This window comes from Eulemur rufifrons, chromosome 8 (assembly GCF_041146395.1).
Source record: "Eulemur rufifrons isolate Redbay chromosome 8, OSU_ERuf_1, whole genome shotgun sequence".
Classification (NCBI taxonomy): Eukaryota; Metazoa; Chordata; class Mammalia; order Primates; family Lemuridae; genus Eulemur; species Eulemur rufifrons.
The window spans coordinates 47,982,565-48,007,211 of NC_090990.1; the positions used below are offsets into that span (position 1 = coordinate 47,982,565).

General features: G+C 37.5%; 1 protein-coding gene and 1 non-coding gene across 2 annotated transcripts in view; both read left to right on the forward strand.

Annotated features, from left to right (window-relative positions):
• Nucleotides 1–5,446: 5,446 nt before the first annotated feature.
• Nucleotides 5,447–5,533, forward strand: LOC138391147 (small nucleolar RNA SNORD16). Its single transcript, XR_011234762.1, has one exon. It is a non-coding gene; the product is annotated as a small nucleolar RNA SNORD16 (small nucleolar RNA).
• A 1,164-nt stretch (nt 5,534–6,697) lies between these two features.
• Nucleotides 6,698–24,647, forward strand: part of ALG6 (ALG6 alpha-1,3-glucosyltransferase) — a 40,571-nt gene continuing 22,621 nt past the window's right edge. The window contains exons 1-7 of the mRNA XM_069478020.1: nt 6,698–6,915; nt 11,134–11,218; nt 16,630–16,719; nt 18,230–18,318; nt 21,469–21,548; nt 22,180–22,244; nt 23,921–24,112. Of these exons, the coding sequence (XP_069334121.1) occupies nt 6,834–6,915; nt 11,134–11,218; nt 16,630–16,719; nt 18,230–18,318; nt 21,469–21,548; nt 22,180–22,244; nt 23,921–24,112 (683 nt within the window). The 5' untranslated portion in view covers nt 6,698–6,833. The remainder of the gene's footprint in view (nt 6,916–11,133; nt 11,219–16,629; nt 16,720–18,229; nt 18,319–21,468; nt 21,549–22,179; nt 22,245–23,920; nt 24,113–24,647) is intronic.

Genomic DNA, 24,647 nt, shown 5'->3' on the forward strand with positions numbered 1-24,647 from the left:
CAAAGGGGCTGACATGATGCCCTCATCAACTGTGGTGACTGCGAAGCCTGCCAGTTGTTTCCCATTCTAGATAAAACTGCTGCCATCCGTGTAGAGTTCTTAAGTCTGGTGCTGGTGGAGGACTATCTTTGAGATCTGGCCGGCTGGCATAGACCTCTTCTACCGCCTCGGTGCAATCATGGTCCTGGGGCCCTGGCTTGGTGGGTAGAAGAGTGGTGGGATTCAAGGTCCACACAGTCTCCAGGGTGACCTGCGGATTTTTCATAGTAGTCCTTAGTATTGCACTAACTGGTTGCTTAAAAGTCACCAGTGCCCTGAGGTGTTCATTACAGATATTACCGTATGAGGGACTTGCACATGGAGTTCTGTCCCAGTGTGAGTTTGTCTGCTTCCTTGACTAGCAGGACGTCTCTTTAGTAAGTCTTATATTTCCTAGAAAGCTCTTTCCTGATTCTCGGCCCATTCCAATTCTTTGTTTTCAGGCCTGAGTAGGGCCTTGTACAGAGGCTTGGCCTTTAGGGAGAAACCTGGGATCCAGGTGCGGCAGAATCCGGCGGAGCCAAGGAATTCTCTGAGTTGTCTCCCACTGATTGGCCTGGGAATTGTATAGATGCTGTGCTTCCGCTCATGTCCCAGTGTCCGGCACCGCTGAGTGATGTGGAAACCGAGGGACTTTACCTGTTGCCTGGAGATCTGTGCCTTTTTCCCGGAGACTTTGTGTCCTTAGTCAGTGAGCAATCGGAGCAGGTACCAGGTTCCCTGGTGGCAGTATTTTCTGGTTGGGCTTGCCAGAAGGAGGTCATCAACATACTGTAGAAGTGTGCAGTGGGTTTCTTGTCGTGGAAAGGAGATGAGGTCAGTGGCTAGATCCTCTCCGAATAGAGTGGGTGAATTTTTAAATCCCTGTGGTAGTCGCGTCCAGGTCAGCTGGGTTTTCCTTCTGGTCTGAGGATCCTCCCATTCGAAGGCGAATAGGGGCTGGCTCTTCAGAGCGAGCCGCATGCAGAAGAAAGCATCCTTTAAGTCCAGGCAGGAGAACCAGGCAGCATCAGGAGGAATGAGGCCCAGGAGTGTGTATGGATTTGGTACCACTGGGTGGAGAGTCTCTGTAGGTTCATTAATCAGTCGCAGGTCTTGGATGGGCCGGTATCTACCTCCGTTGGGCTTTTTGACTGGCAGGAGGGGAGTGTTCCATGGGGACTGACGGTGGCAGGGTATCCGGTGGATTCGGGGGTATTTCAGGAGGTGTCACAATAGGGTTGTAGAGCGGTGGTGGTGTATCGTCTTCAGGAGCTTCCTGATGGATGGGTTTGGACAGTTTGGAGTGTCTGGTTCTCTGGGCCACAAAAATCCTGCTCTGTCCCTTATTAGCACAGAATTGGATCCAAGGGGGCAGGGTCTGAGCAATCTCTAGCCATGAATCTATGTAAGGGAATTGGTCGGGGTGGCCAGGCGTCCCGGTCACAATTCTCTAAACTGCTCACACGGTGGGGAGGTCTAAGGTTCCTGTTGCAGGCCAGTCGACCCCGAATGTGGGCCATTCGTGTTCACAGAGGGCCCTAAGCCTATTGGGACTCAGTGTGACGCTGTAATCTCTCGTAAAACCCTTCTTAAAGTTCTTTAACATGCATTTAAGGACTGTAGGCTTAGATTCTATGCTACCCATCCTAGACCCTTGGACGGTGTCACAGCTTAACAGGCAAAGCGGGGGTTTCTCTCAGGTGTCCGCCTGGCTGCATCCCTAGCAGGAACTTAAGCGCTTCTTGGCAAAGGTGTGTCTGTATAAACCCGGGGCCAGGTTGCTCACTTTAGGGGAGTGAATCACCATTAAGCCCTAGGACGCCGCCACAGAACTGCAGGTGAGGACCCACACAAGTTCCGTAGCCGTAGCCGTAGCCGTGGAACCACAGTCACTCTTCACTCACTCACTCAGACAGGCAGAGGTTACACATTCCCGCCCTGGGAATTCCCTGCACTCAGGAGGTGATCATGCTCCTCTTCTGTCATCTGACAGGTCTGACTCCGACGGGTCCGGGGACCTTACCTGGTCCCATGCCTCCAGACCTGATTTGACTTGTCAGTCCCTCCAACGTGTCTGGGTGAGTTCGGGACCCCCAGCCAGCGGGAACTCCCGAGGAGCGAAGATATTCTGCAAAATGGTGGTTGGCACCGGTTCACTTCTGTCACCTAGGTCTGCTGGTCGCTGTGCCTGTCCCCAAACCGGTGGCTTCAAGGGGCTGGCACCATGGGTTTTCCCGGTCAGGGAACCAAAATGTTACAGCAAGTGTTACAGTGGGTGGTTCAGAGGACAAACCGAGGGGCACACAGAGAGTCGGAGAGTCAAAGTTTATTTACTGTCGGGCTCAGAGGGGTCTCACCATGAAATTCTGAGCCCCCCCTACTCGATTTTTCCCACTTTTATTAAGTTGGGGTGGTCCGAGGGCTTTGGTCACAGGTGGCTAATGCCTGTCAGGTAATAGGTTAGTTGATGTGTCAGGTGATAGGTGTAGTGTTATGCTGATGTGCCAGGTAATAGATTAGTTGATGCGCCAGGGAATAGGTTAGTACTATGCTGATGCGGGTCTTCCGTGAGGGGTGGGGATCTCAGGTGGCTGATATGCTGCCAAGTAATAGATGGGGGGTTTTCCTTATCAATAAAACATGAATGGCAAAAGATTAGCCAATAAGCTGGGTTAAGAGCATTCCAAGCAGAGGGGACAGAAGTGGAAAGGAACTGAGGTGTGAATGAACTTGAAAGGTTCTAGGAAGAGAGGGAAGACCTGGTGGGAAAGTGTGAGGAGATGAAATTCGAGAGGCACACAAGGGTTAGATGTTAGGGAGTCTTGTGGCTGGGGTATTTAGATTTTATTCTACGTATTATTCATGTAAAGGAGATGTTTTTGATGTCCTTCAGCTTCCAGCATGAGCCACTTATGGAGGATAGGAAAGCTTATCATTTTACTCATCAAGAAAGCCCTACAAAAGTGGCAAAACTAAGCAGCCATTGGGAATTAGGGGAAACATTAACATATTGAGAGACCAAGTCACGATTTATATTAATTCAGGACGTAATTTGCTTCTAAAATCAGATTTAGAAGAAACTTGAGAAATTAATTATCTATTCTAACGCTCTAAAAATATTCTTGTCAAGTAGTTGCTCAGTTTCTGTTTGAACCTGTTAAATAGGAACTTCCTTTTAGAGAAGTTCATGTTGGTTTCGGACAGCTCTAAGTTTTAGAAAAGTTTTCCTAATATTTAATCCAAATACCTGTGACATTGCTCATCACTTTGGAGTCCACACAGAACTGATAATTATCATTTATCTGTTGCTTCCCATTTGGTACTCGTGCAGTTGATTTTTGTTTTGTGTGGAGAGTTTTTTTTTTTTTTTCCCCACATTTAAATGCAGGACTTTGAATTTATTTGAATTTATCTTTGTTGTGATTTCTGGAGTTAGAGATGGTCGGTCCATAGATGCTGTCCAAATCTCTTTGGACCTGATCCCTTCATCCATCAGTTAGTGATCCCTTCTGCCATTGTGCTCTTAGCAAACTGGCTCAGCATGATGTCAGTTAAGCATTATGCCTAGTAAGTGCTTTTTTTTTTTTTTTAGACAAAGTCTCACTCTGTTGCCCAGGCTAGAGTGCCATGGCATCAGCCTCACTCACAGCAACCTCAAACTCCTGGGCTCAAGCAATCCTGCTGCCTCAGCCTCCCAAGTAGCTGGGACTACAGGCATGCGCCACCATGCCCGGCTAATTTTTCTATATATATTTTTAGCTGCCCATATAATTTCTTTCTATTTTTAGTAGAGACGGGGTCTTGCTCTTGCTCAGGTTGGTCTCGAACTCCTGAGCTCAAACAATCCGCCCACCTCGGCCTCCCAAAGTGCTAGGATTACAGGCGTGAGCCACCACACCTGGCCTAGTAAGTGCTATTGATAGTATTATTTTTGTTACTTAAGGTTCCTGGGGAAGTACTTAAATATGTTTATTTGAAACTGTGGATAGTTGACTTAACTTGGTCACCTTAGTGATTTAAATTTCCTAGATAGAATATTAGTTAAGCTATATTTTTAATTCCAGGAATTAGCATTTGTATAATAGATTTTAAACATGATGTCTTAGCAGAAAGTAGTATTACATTGTAATTCTGGAATACATGGTGCAGCATGTTGATACAAGGGGCTTTTCCAGTTAGACTGAAAAAGAATTCAAATAGTTTGTAATGGCCTGTAACCTGTGTCAAAGTCAGAATCGACATCAGAAAGTGACTTACTTTTAATTTTTCCTCTTTTGTTGCCTCTGTGATAGAAGTTCCAGTGAATAATGAAATAATCAAAGGTGAATGCAGGCTGGGCATGGTGGCTAACACCTGTAATCCCAGCACTTTGGGAGGCAGAGGTGAGAGGATTGCTTGAGACCAGGAGTTTGAGACCAGCTTGGGCAACATAGTGAGACCCTATGTCTACAAAAAAAAAAGTTAAAAAAAATTAGGTGGATGTGGTGGTGTAGTGCTTATAGTCTCAGCTACTTGGGAGGCTGAGGCAGGAGGATCACTCCTGAGGCCTCCCAGGAGTTCAGGCTAAAGTGAGCTTTGGTGACTCTACTGCACTGCCTGGGCAACAGATGAAGAGACTGTCTCAAAAAAAAAAAAAAAAAGGAAAAAGAAAAAAAAAGTGAATGCAATAGGAGGAAGGAAAGAGAAAGGGAATTTATATAATCCAAATTTGAATACTAGAGTTACATAGCCTTATTAAATGCTTTGAATTGTCCTACCTGATTGAGGTGCTAGACTTCATTAGTTCTGGAGTTGTCTATTGATTTTTTTTTTCTTTTATTAGAGATGGGGGTCTCACTGTGCTCAGGCTGGTGTTGAACCCCTGAACTGCAGCTATCCTCCCGCCTCGGCCTCCCAGAAAGCTAGGATTATACACATGAGCCACTGCGCCTGGCTGTCCATTCATGTTTTTATTTTAAGTAAGAAAATAAGGCCGGGTGTGGTGGCTCACGCCTGTAATTCTAGCACTTTGGGAGGCCAAGGCGGGTGGATCATTTGAGCCAGGAGTTCGAGACCAGCCTGAGCAAGAGTGAGACCCTGTCTCTACTAAAAAATAGAAAGAAATTATCTGGACAACTAAAAATATACAGAAAAAATTAGCCGGGCATGGTGGCGCATGCCTGTAGTCCCAGCTACTTAGGAGGCTGAGGCAGTAGGATCGCTTGAGCCCAGGAGTTTGAGGTTGCTGTGAGCTAGGCTGACACCACGGCACTCTAGCCCGGGCAACAGAGCAAGACTCTGTCTCAAAAAAAAAAAAAAGAAAAAGAAAATAATTTTAGCTCAGTAGGTGGAATGTACTGATTTTACCCTAAATTTTTCAATTGATTTATTATATTTTTCTGAATATATTTAAAAATATATTCTGTGGTTAAAATAGTCCATCACTTGAAATGATGTTGTAATTTGTGTCTTGCTCTGTTCTTGGCAATAGTTGCCTGCTATAAAGAAGGTTGACAAAAATTCTTACTGAGTGAGACGTGCCTTTTTTAATTCCTAAAACTTGAGATATGTGAGATATATATATATTTTTTGAGACAGACTCTAACTCTGTTGCCTGGGCTAGAGTGAGTGCCGTGTCATCAGCTTAGCTCACAGCAACCTCAAACTCCCGGGCTCAAGCGATTCTCCTGCCTCAGCCTCCTGAGTAGCTGGGACTATAGGCATGCACCACCATGCCCGGCTAATTTTTCTATATATTTTAAGTTGTCCAGCAAATTTCTTTCTATTTTTTTAAGTATAGATGGGGGTCTCGCTCTTGCTCAGGCTGGTCTCGAACTCCTGAGCTCAAACAATCTGCCCGCCTTGGCCTCTCAAAGTGCTAGGATTACAGGCGTGAGCCACCACCCCCGTCCGAGATATGTGATTCTTAACTGAGAAAACAGGAAAAAAGTCCATCATTTTTCAAAGAGAAGAGGAAGATGTTAATTTTCTTCCTTCTTTTAAACCCCAACCTAATGAAAGAGTGGAAAAAAAAAAAATGTGTGGTTAATTGGGTTTTACTGCTTTTGTATTTTCTCCTCAGATTTGGGGCTGTTCTTACTGTTTCTTGCAAAGGTTCATTTTTCTAAGATGGAAAGTTGGTGTGGTTAGTGCAAGTATATTTTAGAAGAAAAGAAGTCAAAACCAAACTACAGAAATTACTTTAGTAGAAGACTTTCCCAAACTAAATATGAAGACAAAATTCTTCTTTCTCTCTATACCAAAGATAAATCATCCCTTTGTTTACCTTTGTGGTCTTATATTTGTCTACCTGTAGGTGAACATGCTCTAGACAGAACTGACGGTGCTGTTGTCTACATATCTCTGTTGGTTTTTTTTCTCTCAGAAATATTCTCTTGTGAGAGCAAATCTTTACTGTATCTTTTAGACACATACTGAGTCCCATTTAACAGGAAGAGTTGCTTTTTGAGGTGTATTTCCCAACTAAATGACTAGGGAATAAGGAACTTCAAACTACTCCCTTCCCTTCATCTCTCCTCAAGATTACCCCCCGCCCCATTCTAATTCTCTATCTTTCTACTTGATTTAATAGGTTCATTGTTGTACGTACTGTGCTCAGCTAAATCTTGGTATCTTTTTTCCCTCTAGGCTACTTCTACATAGAAATAATCAATGTTGACCGTTTGGAATTGAAACATCATTAAAATCTTCTCAAACTTCTAATTTCAAAGAAGTGATAACATTTTTCTGAACAAGAAAAGAAGTGACTGACTACGTGTTAAAAATATTCTGGCTGTGGTCCTGTTTTTTTCCCTCCCTAAATTTGAAGAACTATGGAGAAGTGGTACTTGATGACAATAGTGGTCTTAATAGGACTAACAGTACGGTGGACAGTTTCTCTTCATTCGTATTCAGGTAAAACATTTTTACTGTTTAAAAGAAAGGTAAATATTCCTTTGAATAGGTGTTTGTTTGTTTTGGGAACAGTTTACAGTTTTCTAACCAGGACAGAGAAGAATTTCAGGCTTTATTGGCATGTGCAAGAATATACATTTGGCCAGGCGAGGTGGCTCATGGCTGTAATCCTAGCACTCTGGGAGGCCGAGGCAGGAGGATTGCTTGAGCTCAGGAGTTTGAGGTTGCTGTGAGCTAGGCTGATGTTCCTCCGAGTATCCACCCATCTTTGGAGATAATGGTTCCTCTTTTTTCTGGGTATAGAGAGGGCAGCTCTTACATGAGGGTCTTATGACCTGCTTCAGGGGAAAGTCAGTCTTTCCTGCATCTGCTGTTTTTCAAATTCCTTAACCTTAAAATATTCAGTATGCCAAGGTGCCATATTTTAGAGCAGCCTGGCCTGAACCCCATCACACTCAAGTGTGGAAGCTTAGGCTAGGTTGCTTAGTATTCCTTCTTTGTAAATGTGTATATTATTTAGGCAGACTAGACTACTTGTGTATGTTATTTGAATTTAAATTTTTCTAAAATTTCTATCTCTTACATTTTTAGAGCTGCTTATTATGTAAATTAATTTATACAGGCCTAAAAATATTGGATAAATATTGTTTGTTACTTTTAAATAATCCATGTGGAGTATACAAATTTTGATTTTAGTATTGATTGATTACCATTTTCTTGCAGAGATTCATAGTTCCTCTGTACTTGATCCAAAGTGTTACCAATGTTTTTAGAGCAAATAGCAACATTTGAGCTGAAGAAGATTATTTTATTTTAATGACCTTTTCTCCCCTAAGCAACATCAGCTGTTTAGGAGGAGAAAGTCATAGAGAATCAGTTTTTGTGACATATCACTCATTGTTAAAGTATGACTGTGTTCTATTTAATTGGTTAGTTTCTCTCAACTTATCCATTGCTATGGAATATATAAAATGAAGATTTTATTATGGAAAATTTTAACCAGATTCTTTTATGATGTTTAAAATTTCAATGTAAAGACAGTATGTATTGTTAACAATGAAACTACTTGCTCTTTAAATTCAAACATAATTCTGAATAATTCAGCAATTAATAAAATGAACATTTAAGTGGTGCTTAAGCCCATTTTCCCAAGAATGAGACAAAATTGAAGCTCTATAAATACACATTAGAGTGTTTTCTTTGTGTAATTCTGAACCTCATGTAAATGAATTTGTAGAATTAATCACTGTGGAAGGAATCCTTTTTGCCCTTCCCAAATGAAGCTCCCACAGGTACAGTTGGGTTGTCCTTCTGGGTTGCTTTAAGGGCACTTTAGCAGTTTTAAAAACTTAAGTACTAATTTCATAGCCAGTGTCAGCTGAATTTATTGAAGTAGGTCAGACTCTGGACAGAAACTTGTTTCCCAACCCTAAAGAGAGTCATTATCCATTCTTCTATTTGTTAGAGAATGGTAATAAATTCTTCCACATTGACCACAAGTCTAGAGCAATTTCAGAAAGCCTAGATAGTTGGATTTTTTTTCAGGTGTAGGAAATTACTTGAGATCCTCTCTGACTTTTATTATCCCAGTGGATCAAAAACAAATAAAAACAAAACAAAAAATCAAAATCAACTCTTCCCCCCCCCCCAAGAAGCCATATTCAATGGTTGTATTATTTAAAATAGAAACACACACACACACACACACACACTTCTCTATAAAATACACATGGAAAAATGCAATTCATTGAGGAATTCTTTTCCTTTTTAAAAATATTTTCATTGTGGGCTATTCTCTCCTATTCAGTGTAATTAAACAAGTTTGTAAAGTATTACATGCCTAGCAATATATTTCCTTTGAGCTCTAGAAAATCAGTTTCTCTGTCTATAGGAACTAAAATTCTTATTTGGGTAGTAATTAGGAAATAGTATAATCATATGACAAAGCATATGATACTGAAAGCGTAAGTATTATGAGAAGTCAGTAATTAATAATCAATATGCTTTTAATTTATAAAGGAAGGTTACATGGAGGATTTAAGGTTTGAGATGATTCTTGAAGGCTGAGTATGAGTTAATAGAAGAAATGTATAAAATAGGGAGTAGTAAGCAGCATGAACAGAGGCTTAGAGTTTCAAAGTGCCAGACAGTATCTTGAAGATGTTTTTAGGCAAGAACCAATATGTGGGCATCGTGTTAAAGCAGCCCTGACATAATTACTTGGTCTATCATCACAAATTAGTGTTGTACATCCAATAAGTGGACAATTAGGTACTCACAACTTAAGTCTTTTGAACTTAAAATTCTCGCTATGTCACACTGATTATATCAGCTTCCTTGCTATAGCACCGTTCACTGAGAATCTACTAGGTGCTACTACAACCTGAGAATACAAAGATGAATATTACATGGTTCTTTCTGAGAAACAGGTGTGTGTGTATACAAACACATGTGTATGTATACTGTGGTTAATTTTATGCCAGTCATGCAATGTTTATATGCTACAGAGAAATTAATCTGCTTTTCCCTTGCTTATCTCATAGTGGGAGTATCTTCTTGGATAGAGATTCTAGCATTTAAAGAATATTGGTATAATTCAACTATTAAATGCAAGCAATCTACTTAATGTAGTGTTCCCAAATTAGAGAAGAGCTAGGTTACATTTCAGTGAGCAATAATATGCCATTCTTCAATGTGGCACTACTTCCCAATGGATTAACGAGTATATTTGACTATATGTGATTTTCACCTTACACGCCAGTTTAATAATCTGTGGCTATACTGTAGGTCTTTGAGCTTTCTCACAATTTTGTTGTCAACTGTTAATTAAATAGTGAGTGGGTGTTTACTCTTTTCTAAGTGGAAATACCTTTATGTCATTTTAAGGATAATAACCTACTTTAACCAAGTTGTACAGCATTTCAGAGTAGGAGCTAACAGCATGGATTATGGAGCCAGTCTGCCTGAGTTTAAATCCAGACTCTGCTACTTACTACCTGAGTGACCATTGCCTCCGTTTTTCCAGCTGTAAAGTAGGGGTAATAATAATACCTATTTCATAGGTTCATAGGCTTCTTGTATTTGGCACGTAGTAGACACTATCAAGTGTTAGTTATTAAAGGTCTATTATCACTTATTTGAAATTTTTAAATTAAAATCAAACTATAAACTGTTTTTATATAATTCAACCACAAAGTCTGAACTGATTAATGTTTTTGTAATATATAGTCTGTTTTTGATTCTATACTTAACCTTAAGTTATTTGTATATTAAGTTTGTATAAGCCCTTTGTAAAATGCAGGTATTCATTGTTATTTTATGATACTTATTGGGCAGTATAGTTGGCCCACTGTCTGTGGGTTCTGTATGTGTGGATTCGGCCAGTGACTGATTGAAAATATTGGGGACACAAATGAAAAAAAAAGATAGTTGCATCTGTACTGAAACATGTAAGACTTTTTTCCTTGTCATTATTCTCTGAACAATACAGTATAACAACTATTTTTATTATTATTATTTTTTTTATTTCAGCTCATTATGGGGGTACAAAAGTTCAGGTTATATATATTACCCATGCCTCCCCATCCCCCCAAGTCTGAGCTTCAAGTGTGTCCATTCCCTAGACAGTGCACATCGCACTCATCATGTAGATATGCACCCATCAGCATTTACATTGTATTAGGTATTGTAAGTATTATAATCTAGAGATGACTTAAAGTATACAAGAGGCTGTGGGTAGATTATATGCAAATACTATGCCATTTTATAGAAGAGACTTGAGTATCCATGGATTTTGGTATCTGTGGGGGGTGGTGGGGTCCTGGAACCAATCCGCCATGGCTAATAAGGGGTGATTGTGATGTTAACAATAGCTTCCTTCTATTCATTGAATGCTTACTGCATGCCAGGCACTGTCTTGGGTATTTTATATCCATTACCTTACTTATTCCCATAGTCCTCTATAGGAAGATTGTATTGATCCTGTTTTTAATGTGCTGAAGCTCAGGGAGATTAAGTAATTTGCCCAATGTCATACAGTCATGCAGTGTGCTAGCAGTGCTAGGATTCAGACCTCATCTCTTTGACTTTTTTGGTAACTCCTTTGTTCTTTCCCTAACCTACACTGTCTCTATAATTTAGAAAATTTTCTTAAGGAAATGAAAATCACTGATATGCTAAAGTACATTGTTGTTTTACTCTTTTTACCTTTTGTCTTAGGTGCTGGAAAACCCCCTATGTTTGGTGATTATGAAGCTCAGAGACATTGGCAAGAAATTACTTTTAATTTACCAATCAAACAATGGTATGGATAATTTTAACTCGATTTTATTGTTTATCACAGTCAGTTAATATATATTGTTTGAAAATATTTAGAAGGAAAACATGCTGTTTTCTTCATCTTGAGCATCTTCATCTCCTGCATACTGATAACACTTAATATGCCTTGTATATTGTAAGCCATCTTTGAAATTTCATAGTCCTGAAAGTTACCCATATACTCAGCTAGGATATGCTACTGAACTAGAACTTTGATGATAGAACACTATGTGTCCTAGAAACCCTTCTGGGCATAAACTATAGAAATACCATTATGCGCTAAAAATATTTCTTCTCTGTTCCCTCATCCTTCTCTCACTAAAGATCACTATGATTATAGCTATAGGTAAAAATAGAAGGGAGTCTTGGCAATAGCAGATTTTTGGAGCTAAGAAGGGGACCAAGGGGAGAAGCCTATAATAATAGGACTTGTTTTCAACTCTGAAAAATTCACATATGTCCTTTTGGTTCATCTTTGAGTACCCTGCATCTAGTATAAGGCATGGCACATTGTAGACCCTCAATAAAAATTTGTTGAAGGAATGATTATTTAGATGTTCTTTTTCACATGATCTTATTTCCTGGGCTTTCACAGTATATTCTGAAGTAAGAGGGTCAGCTCTACCCTTCATTGGTTTTATGGTGCAGTATATATGGAACCTTCTATTTTTTATTTTTTTTTTGAGACAGAGTCTCACTCTGTTGCCTAGGCTAGAGTGCCATGGTGTCAGCCTAGCTCACAGCAACCTCAAACTCCTGGGCTCAAGCAATCCTACTGCCTCAGCCTCCTGAGTAGCTGGGACTACAGGCATGCGCCACCATGCCCGGCTAATTTTTTCAATATGTTTTTAATTGTCCAGCTAATTTCTTTCTATTTTTTTAGTAGAGACGGGGGTCTCGCTCTTGCTCAGGCTGGTCTCAAACTCCTGTGCTCAAATGATCCGCCCGCCTCGGCCTCCCAAAATGCTAGGGTTACAGGGGTGAGCCACCATGCCCAGCCCAATGGAACCTTCTGGTTTTTAGAACTCAGAGAATTTCATAGAAATTTTTATTAATTATTATTGCTCTCAGTCATTTGAACAGTGGTGATTAACCATAATTTTATATACAAGTCTACCTGGAGATTTCACAAAGTTTCTCTTTTAGAGATATGAGATATAAAAAAGTAGTAGCTTACTGGTGAAGAGTATAGGTGCTAGAGTTAGACTGCCTGCGTTCAGATCCTAGCTCTACTATTGTATTTACTAGCTGTGTGACCTTTGGCAAATTATTTAACATTCTCTACCACAGTTTTATCACTTGTAGAATGGAAATAATAGACTACATATTTCACTGGGTTATTGTGAGAGTTGGATAAAATGATAACATGTAAACTACTTAGACCAGTGCTTGACATGTAATGAGCTCTCAATAAATATTAGTTGTGGTTATAGTTTCATAGAAATTTATGCCTGTGTCATTTTTATCGAATATATTCTGATAACAACTGATGAGATTATTTATTGACTTATTGGATGGTTGGTAGATTATTTGGGAGACTGGCTTTATAAACTGTTCATATTATTCTGTTGGTTGCTTTGGTCGCTGCTTTTATATAGTTTCATGCAAGAACTTCATGTTATACTTTCTGTTAATAGGTTGGCTATTCCCTTGTCAGAGTATGGAGTATTTCCAATGGAAGAGGAACCTGAAACACCTTAAATGTCTCTCAGCAGGGGAATGATTAAATAAAGTGTATTTCTCCTGTGCACATGTGCACGTTTTTTCTAGGTAGATTCCTAGAAGTAGGAATCTAAAGTAGACAGTTTTAATGGACACTAACACCAGAATACCTATTTCTACTTACCTTGACCAACACTTAATAATACCAGACTCTTACAATTTGCATTTTCTTGAGTACTTGTGATGTTGAGCATCTTTCATTATATTTATTGATCATTATATTTTTTTTCAAAATTGCTTGTTCACTTCTTTTCCCCATGTTTCTAATGGGGGATTATCTTTTTTTGTGATAATTTGTATGATTTTTAAATAAATAGTTGTATTAGTTTTCTATGCTGTGTAACATATGACCACAAATGGTAATTACTTAAACACACATTATTGCACAGTGTCTTTAGATCAGAAGTCTGGGCATAGCTTATCTAGATATTCTGCCCAGGGTCTCAGAAAGATGCAATCCAGGTGTCAGTTGGGCTGCAGGACTTAGAGGTGCCACCCATGAAGTATCTATTTCCCAGGTCCCTTAGGCTGTTGGCAGAACTAATTTGCTTGCATCTGCAAAACTGAGGGCTTCAGTTTCTTGTTGGAAGCCACCCTCAGCTCCTAGAGTCCACTCGGCAATTTCTTGTCATGTGAATTCTCCAACATGGCCGTATACTAAAACATGACAGCGTGTTTCTTAAAAGTCAGTGAGACTTTTAAGAGTCTGTCTAATATATCTGCTAGCAAGACAGAATCTCACATATACATAAAATGTAAGTACAAGAGTGACATCCTTTCACATTTGCCATATTACTGGTTAGAAGCAAGTCACAGGTCTTGACCACACTCAAGGGCAGGGGATTGTACACACTCAAGGACCTGAACACCAGGAGATGGTGGTGTTCATGGGGATTACCTTAAAATCTGTCTGCCACAACAGTACGCTACATTTTAATCATTTTTCTCGTGTGTGTGTGTGTGTGTGTGTGTGTGTAGATGTATGAAATAAATATTTTCTTCAGGTTAGTTCTTGTCTTTGAATTTTTTATGGTGTCTGTTATATAAAACTTTTTACATCTTGTCTAGTTCTTTGAACTATTCTTGCAACTTTTCTGTAACTTTGAAAGTGTTAAAAGTTAAAATTTTTTTTCATAAAGCAAAAATATTTATATGACTCTGAATTATATGTTAGAAAAAATTACATCTTGGAGTTAATGGCAATACTCTTGAATGTAATTTTTTTTTTTTTTTTTTTTGTTGAGACAGAGTCTCACTTTGTTGCCCAGGCTAGAGTGAGTGCCGTGGCGTCAGCTTAGCTCACAGCAACCTCAGACTCCTCGGCTTAAGCGATCCTACTGCCTCAGCCTCCCGAGTAGCTGGGACTACAGGCATGCGCCACCATGCCCGGCTAATTTTTTCTATATAGATTTTTAGTTGTCCATATAATGTCTTTCTATTTTTAGTAGAGACGGGGTCTCGCTCAGGCTGGTCTCGAACTCCTGACCTTGAGCGATCCACCCGCCTCGGCCTCCCAGAGTGCTAGGATTACAGGCGTGAGCCACCGCGCCCGGCCCTGAATGTAATTTTATAATTTATGTGGTAGCCAGTTTTTTTTTACTGAAAAATCATCCACTGAGATTACATGGGAATTCATTGGGAAAATACATTTCATTGTATTAGTATCATTTAAACAACTTTTTAGGTATATCAAAGTACAGTATATAAAGCAGGAGTATCAACTGCTTTGTTTCTACTGGTAGCTTTTGAACTTTTATTTGAAACACTTTTAAGCTATCTTCTTCTATGCCTCTTCTTATTTATGAATTTCCATAAGAATGGGGAGCACAGTTGTTAACCTTATCATTATTTTCCTCCTAACCCAACCAATCACCTTACTGTTAGTATATATCTTTGCATGCTTACAGCTTGCTGTCAATGCCTCTTTTACTTAGCACCCGTGGATCTCGGGGTTAAAGTAAATGAAAAGTAGCTTTTGTCTTATAAGAAGCTGAAAACCAAATCAAGTTGTATTGGTCAAAATGTGATTCCTGAATTACTTGATGGTTTTGCATTGCTGTATCCATTCTAATAGTTCTGTGGCTAGTGGACAATTGGAACTATTATTGAGCACTTACTTTGTGTCAGGTGCTGATTTAACAGCTTGTTTAACTCAATGCTTCAACAGCTTGATGAGGCTGATACAATATAACTTTATGACAGTGTGCCCTATAATAACATAAATTTGGAAATAACACAATTGGGAATGTCTTCAAGCATCTTTGTCTAGAGAAGTGGATCCTTTAGCTTCCAGTATTTGTTTGGTCCATTTTCCCAGATTCAAGCTGTCAGAAGGGGCTCCAGCTAACCTAGAAATTCTTGGACACACTGCTTCTTGGCTTCAAGTCCCAGCCAGACACAGAACCGAGGATTGTTGAGGTGGTTGCTTCTACTGGAGGGGACAACAGCCACAGCTAATACCATACTGTAGTACCCTATGCCCAGGTCTCTTGGCTGTCTAGCATGCCTTGATCATTTTATTAATTTCCATCCCTTCCATACAAATCTATATTTTATGTAACTGACACTAAGAAGAGCAGAACTTCTGAAGATGAATAATGGGTTTAATGGGATCATGTTGAACGCTAACTTAAAAAAATTTTTTTAATCCCCAAAAGTAAGAGATTGTGACATTGAGGAATTGTGACCCATTTGAAACAGGCTTATGAACAATGGTTATTTGTAGGTTATATAGTTTGGTCTGTATTATTATAAATTATTCTTATGACTGAGAAAATAAATTGGATGGAAGAAGCTGCCTAGTTATAAAGGATATGATTAAGAAATTGTTTATGTAAACCTAACTTTTATTTCTTGAGTCATAGTAGTTGTGTGCAGTTCCTTTACATTCTGGCCAACTGGAGGAGCCTATCAATTTGTGAACATTAGATCTCGTTTTCTTCCTTAGTTCACAGAGTCTTGCATACAGTCAGCTCTCGTTACATGATGGTTGAATTGTTTTCAAACAGTCTTATTCTAAGCCTACCTGTTCCATGAAGTATTTCTCTTTCCATAAACCAAATCTTTATGTGTTCTTTGATAGTGATTTTTTTACATTTTTAAATTGTGATTTTTATATTGTTTCATTTGTTAGACTATCAGATGCAAATTGTCTTTTGTTGCATATTTTTTGTTGTATGAGTGTTAGTCATTGATTAAGTCTACTAAAATAGGGTGGCAATAGGTCTCAGTTTGCCTGGGACAGTCCTGGTTTGTATCTGTTGTCATGGCTTTATTATTGAATAAATGAGATGAGATGTTAAATTATAAGTGCTTTTTGGGCCGGGCGCGGTGGCTCACACCTATAATCCTAGCATTCTAGGAGGCCAAGGCAGGAGGATTGCTTGAGATCAAAAGTTTGAGACCAGCCTGAGCAAGAGTGAGATTCAGTCTCTACCAAAAATAGAAAAAAATTAGCCAAGCATCGTGGCACTTGCCTGTAGTCTCAGCTACTCAGGAGACTGAGGCAGGAGGATCTCTTGAGCTCAGGAGTTTGAGATTGCAGTGAGCTATGGGGACGCCACTGCACTCTAGCCTGGGTGACAGAGTGAGACTGTGTTTCAAAAAAAAAAAAAGTCTGCTTCTTGAATATTGATTAATGGAATAGTGCTTTCTTTTCTTTTCTTTTTTTTTCAGGTATTTTAACAGCAGTGATAACAATTTACAGTATTGGGGATTGGATTACCCACCTCTAACAGCTTATCATAGTCTCTTATGTGCATACGTGTAAGTTTTTCTTCCTTAATGTAACTCTAAATATTATGCCCTTAGCAGATAGAGTAAGAACCAGTGTGACTGGGCTCTCTTGAATAGAGAAGAGATCACTCCTAGCTGCTATTGTAATTCTGTATTATAAATGGGTTGTTAGAAAGGTAACTACCAGAGTTTGAACATTTCTATAATTTCTTTGGAGGGCAACCTAGAAAGAAATACAAAAACCTAGCTTTGTTTTGAAGTAGAGATGTTACCAATTATGCATGGACTACTGAGAAATATATCTAATAGGGGCTAGTTGTGTGTAGGAAAGCCTTTTTCTGGGATGGCACAAAGTAAATGAAAAATACAGGTCCCAATGGTATTCTGACTAATCTGTCAAGTTAGAAACTAGAATTATTGTGTTAATAGTGTTTCACTTATGATTATAGTTCAGGATTGGAATTCTTCCCCCTTTTAAAGAAATTGAATAGTTTATAGAAGAAGAGAAACTTCTATTTTAGTAGAGCCCCAGTTCCACTCTGTAATGGTATTCCATCTCAGACTTGAAGAAGTGTGTCAGCAAAAATTTGAGGAGCTTCTTCATAGTGTCGCCTGAACTCATCTTCCTTGTTTAATTATTTCAACTTTCACTTCAGCCGTGTATCACTTAACGATGGGGATACGTTCTGAGCAATGTGGTGTTAGGTGATTTTGTCATCACGTGAACATCATAGAGTACTTACACAAACCTAAATGTATATGGCCTGGTACACACCTGGGCTCTATGGTATAGTCTATTGCTCCTGGACAGCATGTTACTGTACTGAATACTGTAGGCAATTGTAACACAATGGCAATATTTGTATTTAAACATATATAAACATAGAAAAGGTACAGTCAAAATACAGTATTATAATCTTATGGGACTATAGTCATTGGTCAATTGATGACTAAAACATTATTATGCAGCATATGAGTGTATTTCATAGTTTGTAAAAATAAGCTTCATGGATTGAAATAAACTCCCAAACATTATGATAATCAGTTATACTTTATAGTGTTCAGGGTAATATAATATGATTGAAAATTTAATTTATCTTTAACAATTATGTTTAGTTTTATGCAATGATTTATGATTAATAACTATTTATTATAGCCAATTGTTATGATAACTGAAAAGATTATAAATTGTAAAACATGATCCTCTGCTCAATACTAGCATATTGTTCTTTATAAAGTATGTGTTGAATAAATGAAATATGAGACACCAGATTGTTTTTTACACTGGTAGAACTGTGAAGGTAGGGTTTGTAGTTACACGTTACATGATTTGTTGGAAGATGAGCAAGGCAGATGCTGTTTTATAGCTTAAGTCAGTTCCATTTGATTAAATAAAAAGAATAAAGCTTAAGCATTGACTCTATTACTTTATATATAAGAGCAATGGCCAATTCTCAGAATAAATTCATATGTCCTCAAATGTCCTTATTCCAAAAAGTAATGAGGAATAAAGTACATGTATATATGCTTTGATTTGCAGGGCAAAGTTTATAAATCCAGACTGGATTGCTCTCCATACATCACGTGGATATGAGAGTCAGGCACATAAACTCTTCATGCGTACAACAGGTAAAAGGGCTGTAGGTATTGAGGGTAAAATTTGATTTTAAAAAATTTTGGATAAACTGATAAAAGTTGCTATTTATTGTTTTTACTGACTTTAAAATGTTATAACTGCACATATGCTTATATGTGTATAAATAAGACCAAATGTATATGTAAGTGAAAAAAAGAGTAGAGAGGAATAATTCTGGGTGCTTTCAATTTTTTATCTCACTTAATTCTTTGAACACCCAAATGAGGTAAATCCTTATATATATTTATCTTTATATTGCTTATTTTAAGCTGAGGAAACTGAGGCATAGCTAATGAGGCAAATAGCTTACCTGAGGTCAGATAGCTATAAATTGAAGTTTTGGTTGTTGAGGCTGCTGCTTTAATATCCTCATGCCAAATCCCTTTTACTTTTTTTTTTTTTTTAAGTAAATTTTACAGTTGTATCTCATACATTGTATTGTTATGTATTGTTGCTAAATTAAACAATCCACTCAACACATGTTTATCGAGCATCTATATGTGCTGTTCTGGGAGCTTGAAGGTAATAAGCATAGATTTCTTCAAAAGCTTTATGTGACTCAGACTTTAATGCTAGCCCCAAACCTTCTCCTTTTTTTTAAATTTCAAAATATTAAAGGGGTACAAATACTTTTGTTACATGGATACCTTTTATGATGCTTAGGTCAGGGCTATCAATGTGCCCATCACCCAAATAGTGTTCATTGTACCTGATAGGTTTTTACCCCTCTCTTCTTCCCCTCCCCCCTTCTTCATTTCCAATGACCTTTCCTTTTCTCTGTGCCCTTGGGAGCCCATTGATTTGTCCAAATTATTAGAAAGTACATGTGCTGTTTGTTTTTGCATTCTTTTTTTTTTTTTTCTTTTTGAGAAACATTTTAATATCTACTTTCTTTTTTTTTTTAATTTATTTCAGCTTACTATGGGGGTACAAAAGTTCAGGTTATATATATTGCCCATGTGCCCCCCATCCATGGAGTATTACTCAGCCATAAGAAATAACGGAGATATAGAATCCCTTTTGTTCTCCTGGAGAGAGTTGGAACCCATTCTATTAAGTGAAGTATCCCAAGAATGGAAAAATAAGCACCACATGTACTCACCAGCAAATTGGTTTCCCTGATCATCACCTAAGTGCACATTTGGGAATAATACCAATTAGGTATTGGACTGAAGGGGGGATGCAGGGAGGGGATGTGTGTATGCCTACATGTTTTTGTATTCTTGAGCTACTTCACTTAGGATAATGGTCTCCAGTTCCATCCAAATTGCTGCAGCTCAGGCCTTCTCCTAATTAGTCTAAATTTAGTAAGAGTTTGTTCTCTTTACTGTTCATCCAGTCATGGAATCTCAGGCCCAAGAGATGATTTATGTTGCCTGGCTTTCCTTCTTCCACATCACTCCCCTTGCCCCTCCAATGCTTTAATCCTTCCTGAACTGCATACTCAGTATGTGATTATTCAGCTTCTGAACTAATACCTATGTTTGCAGGGAACTCACAACGTTTAGAGACGACAGCCTATTCCATTTTCAGAGAGCCTCCGTCATTACCTTTTTATATTGAACTTCCACCAGTCATTCCTGGTTCTGTTTTCTTGTGTTACAGAGAACAAATCTGATCCCTAATATACCTAATATCCTGCAGGCATTTGAAGTCACCTCTTCTCTAGGTTAAACATTCCTAGATACTTTAGCTATTCCTTAGAATTAGAGGGCCAGTTTGTTGAATATGATTAAGGTTTTGAGGCCTCTGTTTGAGCACTTCTTTGGGTATGTTCCAGTTTGTCAGTGTCATCTTAAATGTGGTGTCAGGAGCTGAACATAAGATAGATTGCAGCATCTAACACTGACGTTTACTATCCCTTACGTTTTTCTAGACACTATATTTAGTGAGATACAAGAAAAAGGCTCTTTGGACAGCTATGTTGTACATTTGGAGAACCTAATATATTTGGTTTTGTGGGTTTTTTGTCCTGAAAGAACTGCACAGAGTTATAAATTACTTTTTTTTTCTAGTTTTTTTCAGTCTTCTGACCTCACCTGCACCTCTTAAACTCTTTTCATGCGTTAATTAGTAAAAGTTTACATCTTTTTTAAAGATCAACATTTTAAAAAGATTCTCCTATGCATTGCAACATTTCAGTTATTCTTCATAACAGAAAATTTGGAGTATACCGATTTTGAGGAAAAAATAGTCTTCCCTTGCTTTGAATATTCTTAATTTTTTTTTGCCTTGTATTCAGTATATTAAGGAGACATTCATACATTTGAAGAATTGCTTAAATTCTGATATCCATATTTAAGCATATGAACATATGAGACTTTTAAACATACAAGTAAAGCTATTCATCATAATTTGCTGTACTACCAACATTAAATTACAGTTACTTTGAAGCATAAGTCAAATGGTTTAAAGTAAGCCTGTAACATACCTAAAAAATATCTTCCTATATTATATTACATCCAAATTACTTCATGTAAAGGTCTCTTCACTCTAACTTAAAGTTACCCAGCTCTGGAGGTCACTTCTTAGAGACTTGTCATGGTCCAAAGAGAAAGGGGCAAAAATAACCAGGATTGGTCAAGATTACACATATATATGTGTGTGTGTATATATATATGTATATATATATATCTGTTGTGCCACCCACATACATATATATTTATATAGCCATCCATATAAATATGGGATAGATGGCACAGCAGAAGGGAATGCAATTCTAGAAGTGCAAGCCCTCAAGAAGCAGCATATTATGATTAAACCCCTTTAGAAAGGTATCATTTCTATCACTGATAACACAGACTAATTATATATTATGCCATCTTCAACTAACAGGTAAGGTAATAGTGAATATTCTTAATTTTTAAGCCCAAGTCAGAGCAAAGAGAGAATGTTGGATTCTAATCAATTAACTGTGTGAATTTGTTAGAGAAAATTAAGAGACTCCTTTGTAACATAGCAATTAAAATTGGGCACAGGTGAAGGGAATGAAAATGACTAATTGTGTATGGGACGTGCCCATAGTGGGGTAGGAACCTTGTCTTAATAGAATTCTCAATCAAGATTAGAGGAAGGGAGGCAGTTAATGTGTTGTTGTAGGTCCTGATGGACTCATGGTAAAAATTATTTACTTGTTTTTTCAGTTTTAATTGCTGATTTGCTGATTTACATACCTGCAGTGGTTTTATACTGTTGTTTAAAAGAAATCTCCACTAAGAAAAAGGTAAGTTTTAAAGCACCTGTTTTCTTTATGAGCCTAACTCTTAGGTATAGACCTTAGGGAGTCATGCTTTTGGAAATAAAATAAGGAACATTATATCTTCTATCAATTAATTTTCATTTAGAAAACACCCTCTTATCTCACAGTAATTATTTTAATGCCCTACTATAGTACTAATAAGACATACTGAATTTTGTAAGTTATGTACTGCTAAACTACACACCATGCTGAATTTATTGCTTAACTGGTATCTGAATTTTGAACTGGCTTGTGAAATAGACGAAATTGAAAGTCATTTAAAAAAGTTGTTATGTATTCTCATATTCATGGTTATCAAATATCCTTTTTGGTCATTTTAGATAGGTTAATCATTAGATTGACTTCTCTGATTTGTATATCCAAAAGTACTTCCTCTGACAAATACCTTTTAGTCGTTTTACTGAAGTATCCTATGTCACCTCCGTGAAACTTCAGTGTCTAAAGAGTTGTTTTATAAAAATGGAATATTTTGGTAAAAAGAAGGTATAGCACCTCAGGAAATGGGGAACATTTGCTACTGTGTTAAATGAAAATTACACTTTTACCCTGTTGATTTGAGTAATAGATTACTTATTCACAATATGTTTCTTTATAGATTGCTAATGCGTTATGCATATTGCTGTATCCAGGCCTTATTCTTATCGACTATGGACATTTTCAGTATCCTTTACTATTTAGAAATGAAGTCAGTTGCATATTATGAAATCTAGACTCAATTTATATAATGTTGTCATTCAGTGATGTCTTATTAAATATTTGCTAGAGTGCTTGCTTATATAAACTATTTCAGAGTAGTATAAAAGAATCTCTTCATCAAGCTTTTACTTGAAGGGTAAAGTACAGATTTATTAAAAGTAGAATTGCTTTTTCACATTTGTGTAGCCTGGAAGCAAAATATTGGTAACTGATTAGCTAGTTCTGGGGAGCTGGGAAAAGAGTGCCAAGTATGGTTATGCTCCCCTAATTCTAAAAAGGTATAACATGTCTTCTTTCTTTTGTAAATGTTACCTGATGCTGAAAAAAAGGAAAACAATCTTACAGTTTTTGATTTTAAAACAAAGTATTTCTCTAACAGATAATGTTAGCTTGAAGCTTCAGGAAACTAAAACTGAATTGTTAAAATCTATATGGATTTTATGTGTACATTTTTGATACCTAAAATAAGGAACGTTCAAACAAACAAATCTTAGAGGATAAACTGATAAAAATCTGTGCCTATCTATCCAATTTTTCTTCTAATGTACCAAATGTTACTATCTGCCCCCATCTCTCTTAAGGGAAAAAAAAAGACATAATATTAATACACAGCAACATGGTTGTTTAGTTAACAGCTTTTCCTTTTGATGCCAATCTGTTTTAGTTATAATAAAATTAATATGTGTATGTATCTGTCATAATATGGAGGGGATTGCATGATAGTGCTAACTTCTATGCTAGCTGCCCTGGATAGTTTATTTTATTTCTTGGGAATATGCCTTCTTTTGTTGCCTGGGGGTAAATGCTTGGCTGTCTGATAATCTTTGCAAAGGAGTGGGGTGAGATTTGACTTCTCCATTTAGGGATTTTAAGTTAATCTCTTTGTTTTCTTTTTCACATATTATTCAAACACTCCAACCTACTTGGTGTTGCTAAAGTTCTCTGGGGCCTTGCAGGGTGGATTGTCGCCTTGCTTCCCTGAGTTTACTCTATGCATTTTCTGTGCTGTGGCTTCTTTCTCATTTTGTTATCACTATCACTTCTGTCTTCCAGAAATATGTTGAAATCTTTATGATAACCCATATTTTCATTCTCTTTATGGCTATGAAATTATACTTTTAAAATTCCTTTTCTTATCATTTTAAGGGTCTCAGGAAGGAAAGGAGGTAAACGTGAGTGCTTAGCTCACCATTTTGAACTGAAAATCTCATCATGATCTTTTAATTAACAGAGTTATTAGTTGCTAACCAATGACATATATTAATTTATTTATGCATGTTATAGAGGAAGTATAGTGATCTCACTAAGTTTTTTTTTTTAATTACTATTGTAGCATTGTTTTATTCTCTAGATTTTGGTATGTTGTTATAGTAATATTGTGAAGTAATCTAACAGAAACAAAGCTATGTTTTAACTGTTTAGAACTCTTTTAAACCTAAACAAATTAGTTGCTGTTTAGCAGTAGATTTAATAAATGTGAGGCTATTATATATAATTTCATGTTTATCACTCCAATACTTTCAATTTTTATTTGGAAATAGCTTTCATTGTTTATATTATCTTAAAATTTCATAAGAAATATGCTCTATAAAATACAAGATCTACCTCTTTTAATTATTGAGATAATTTCCTTGACACAGGAACATATATAATTCTGTGAGTCTTGGCTTTGCTTTGTGGGGTGTTCTTGGAGTATCTTGTGACTGGGACCTGTTAGGGTCACTGGCATTTTGCTTAGCTATAAATTATAAACAGATGGAACTATACCACTCCTTGCCATTTTTTTGCTTTTTGCTTGGCAAGTGTTTTAAAAAAGATCTCAAAGGAAAGGGGTGAGTGACTTTTAAACACCAGAATTCAAAAATTTGCTTCAAAGAATTTTTTTTGGCATACTTAATTGTAGGAAGGTGATCTTCCACTTTGCCTTTTGTTGATTTCTTATAAATGCATTGGCCATGGGGTGAGTAGGAAGAAAGAGATTAAGTCATATTCTGTATTCTTTTATTTTAAATTTTCCTAACTAGAGAAACATTTTGATCAATATATTTACTGGAGGTAATGGGGGTTGGCTTGTTAGAGCACTGCTGTAATGTTTCATCACTTTAAAGCTTATTCCATTATATACTTATTATAAATACATTCCCATTTGATATTTTTCTTCTTGACTGCATTCCCTTATTCCCATGGGAATGGCATCTAAGTGAAATGTTAATTAGGATGGTGATTGCAGTCTTTTTGTCGAAGTGCACATCTTAACAGTTGTGAATTTTTTAACTCTGATTTGAGCGGACTACCATCTTAAACCTATATTGGTAACATAGATTTAGCATTACTGTACATTTGCATTCATTATATTCAGTGAGACTC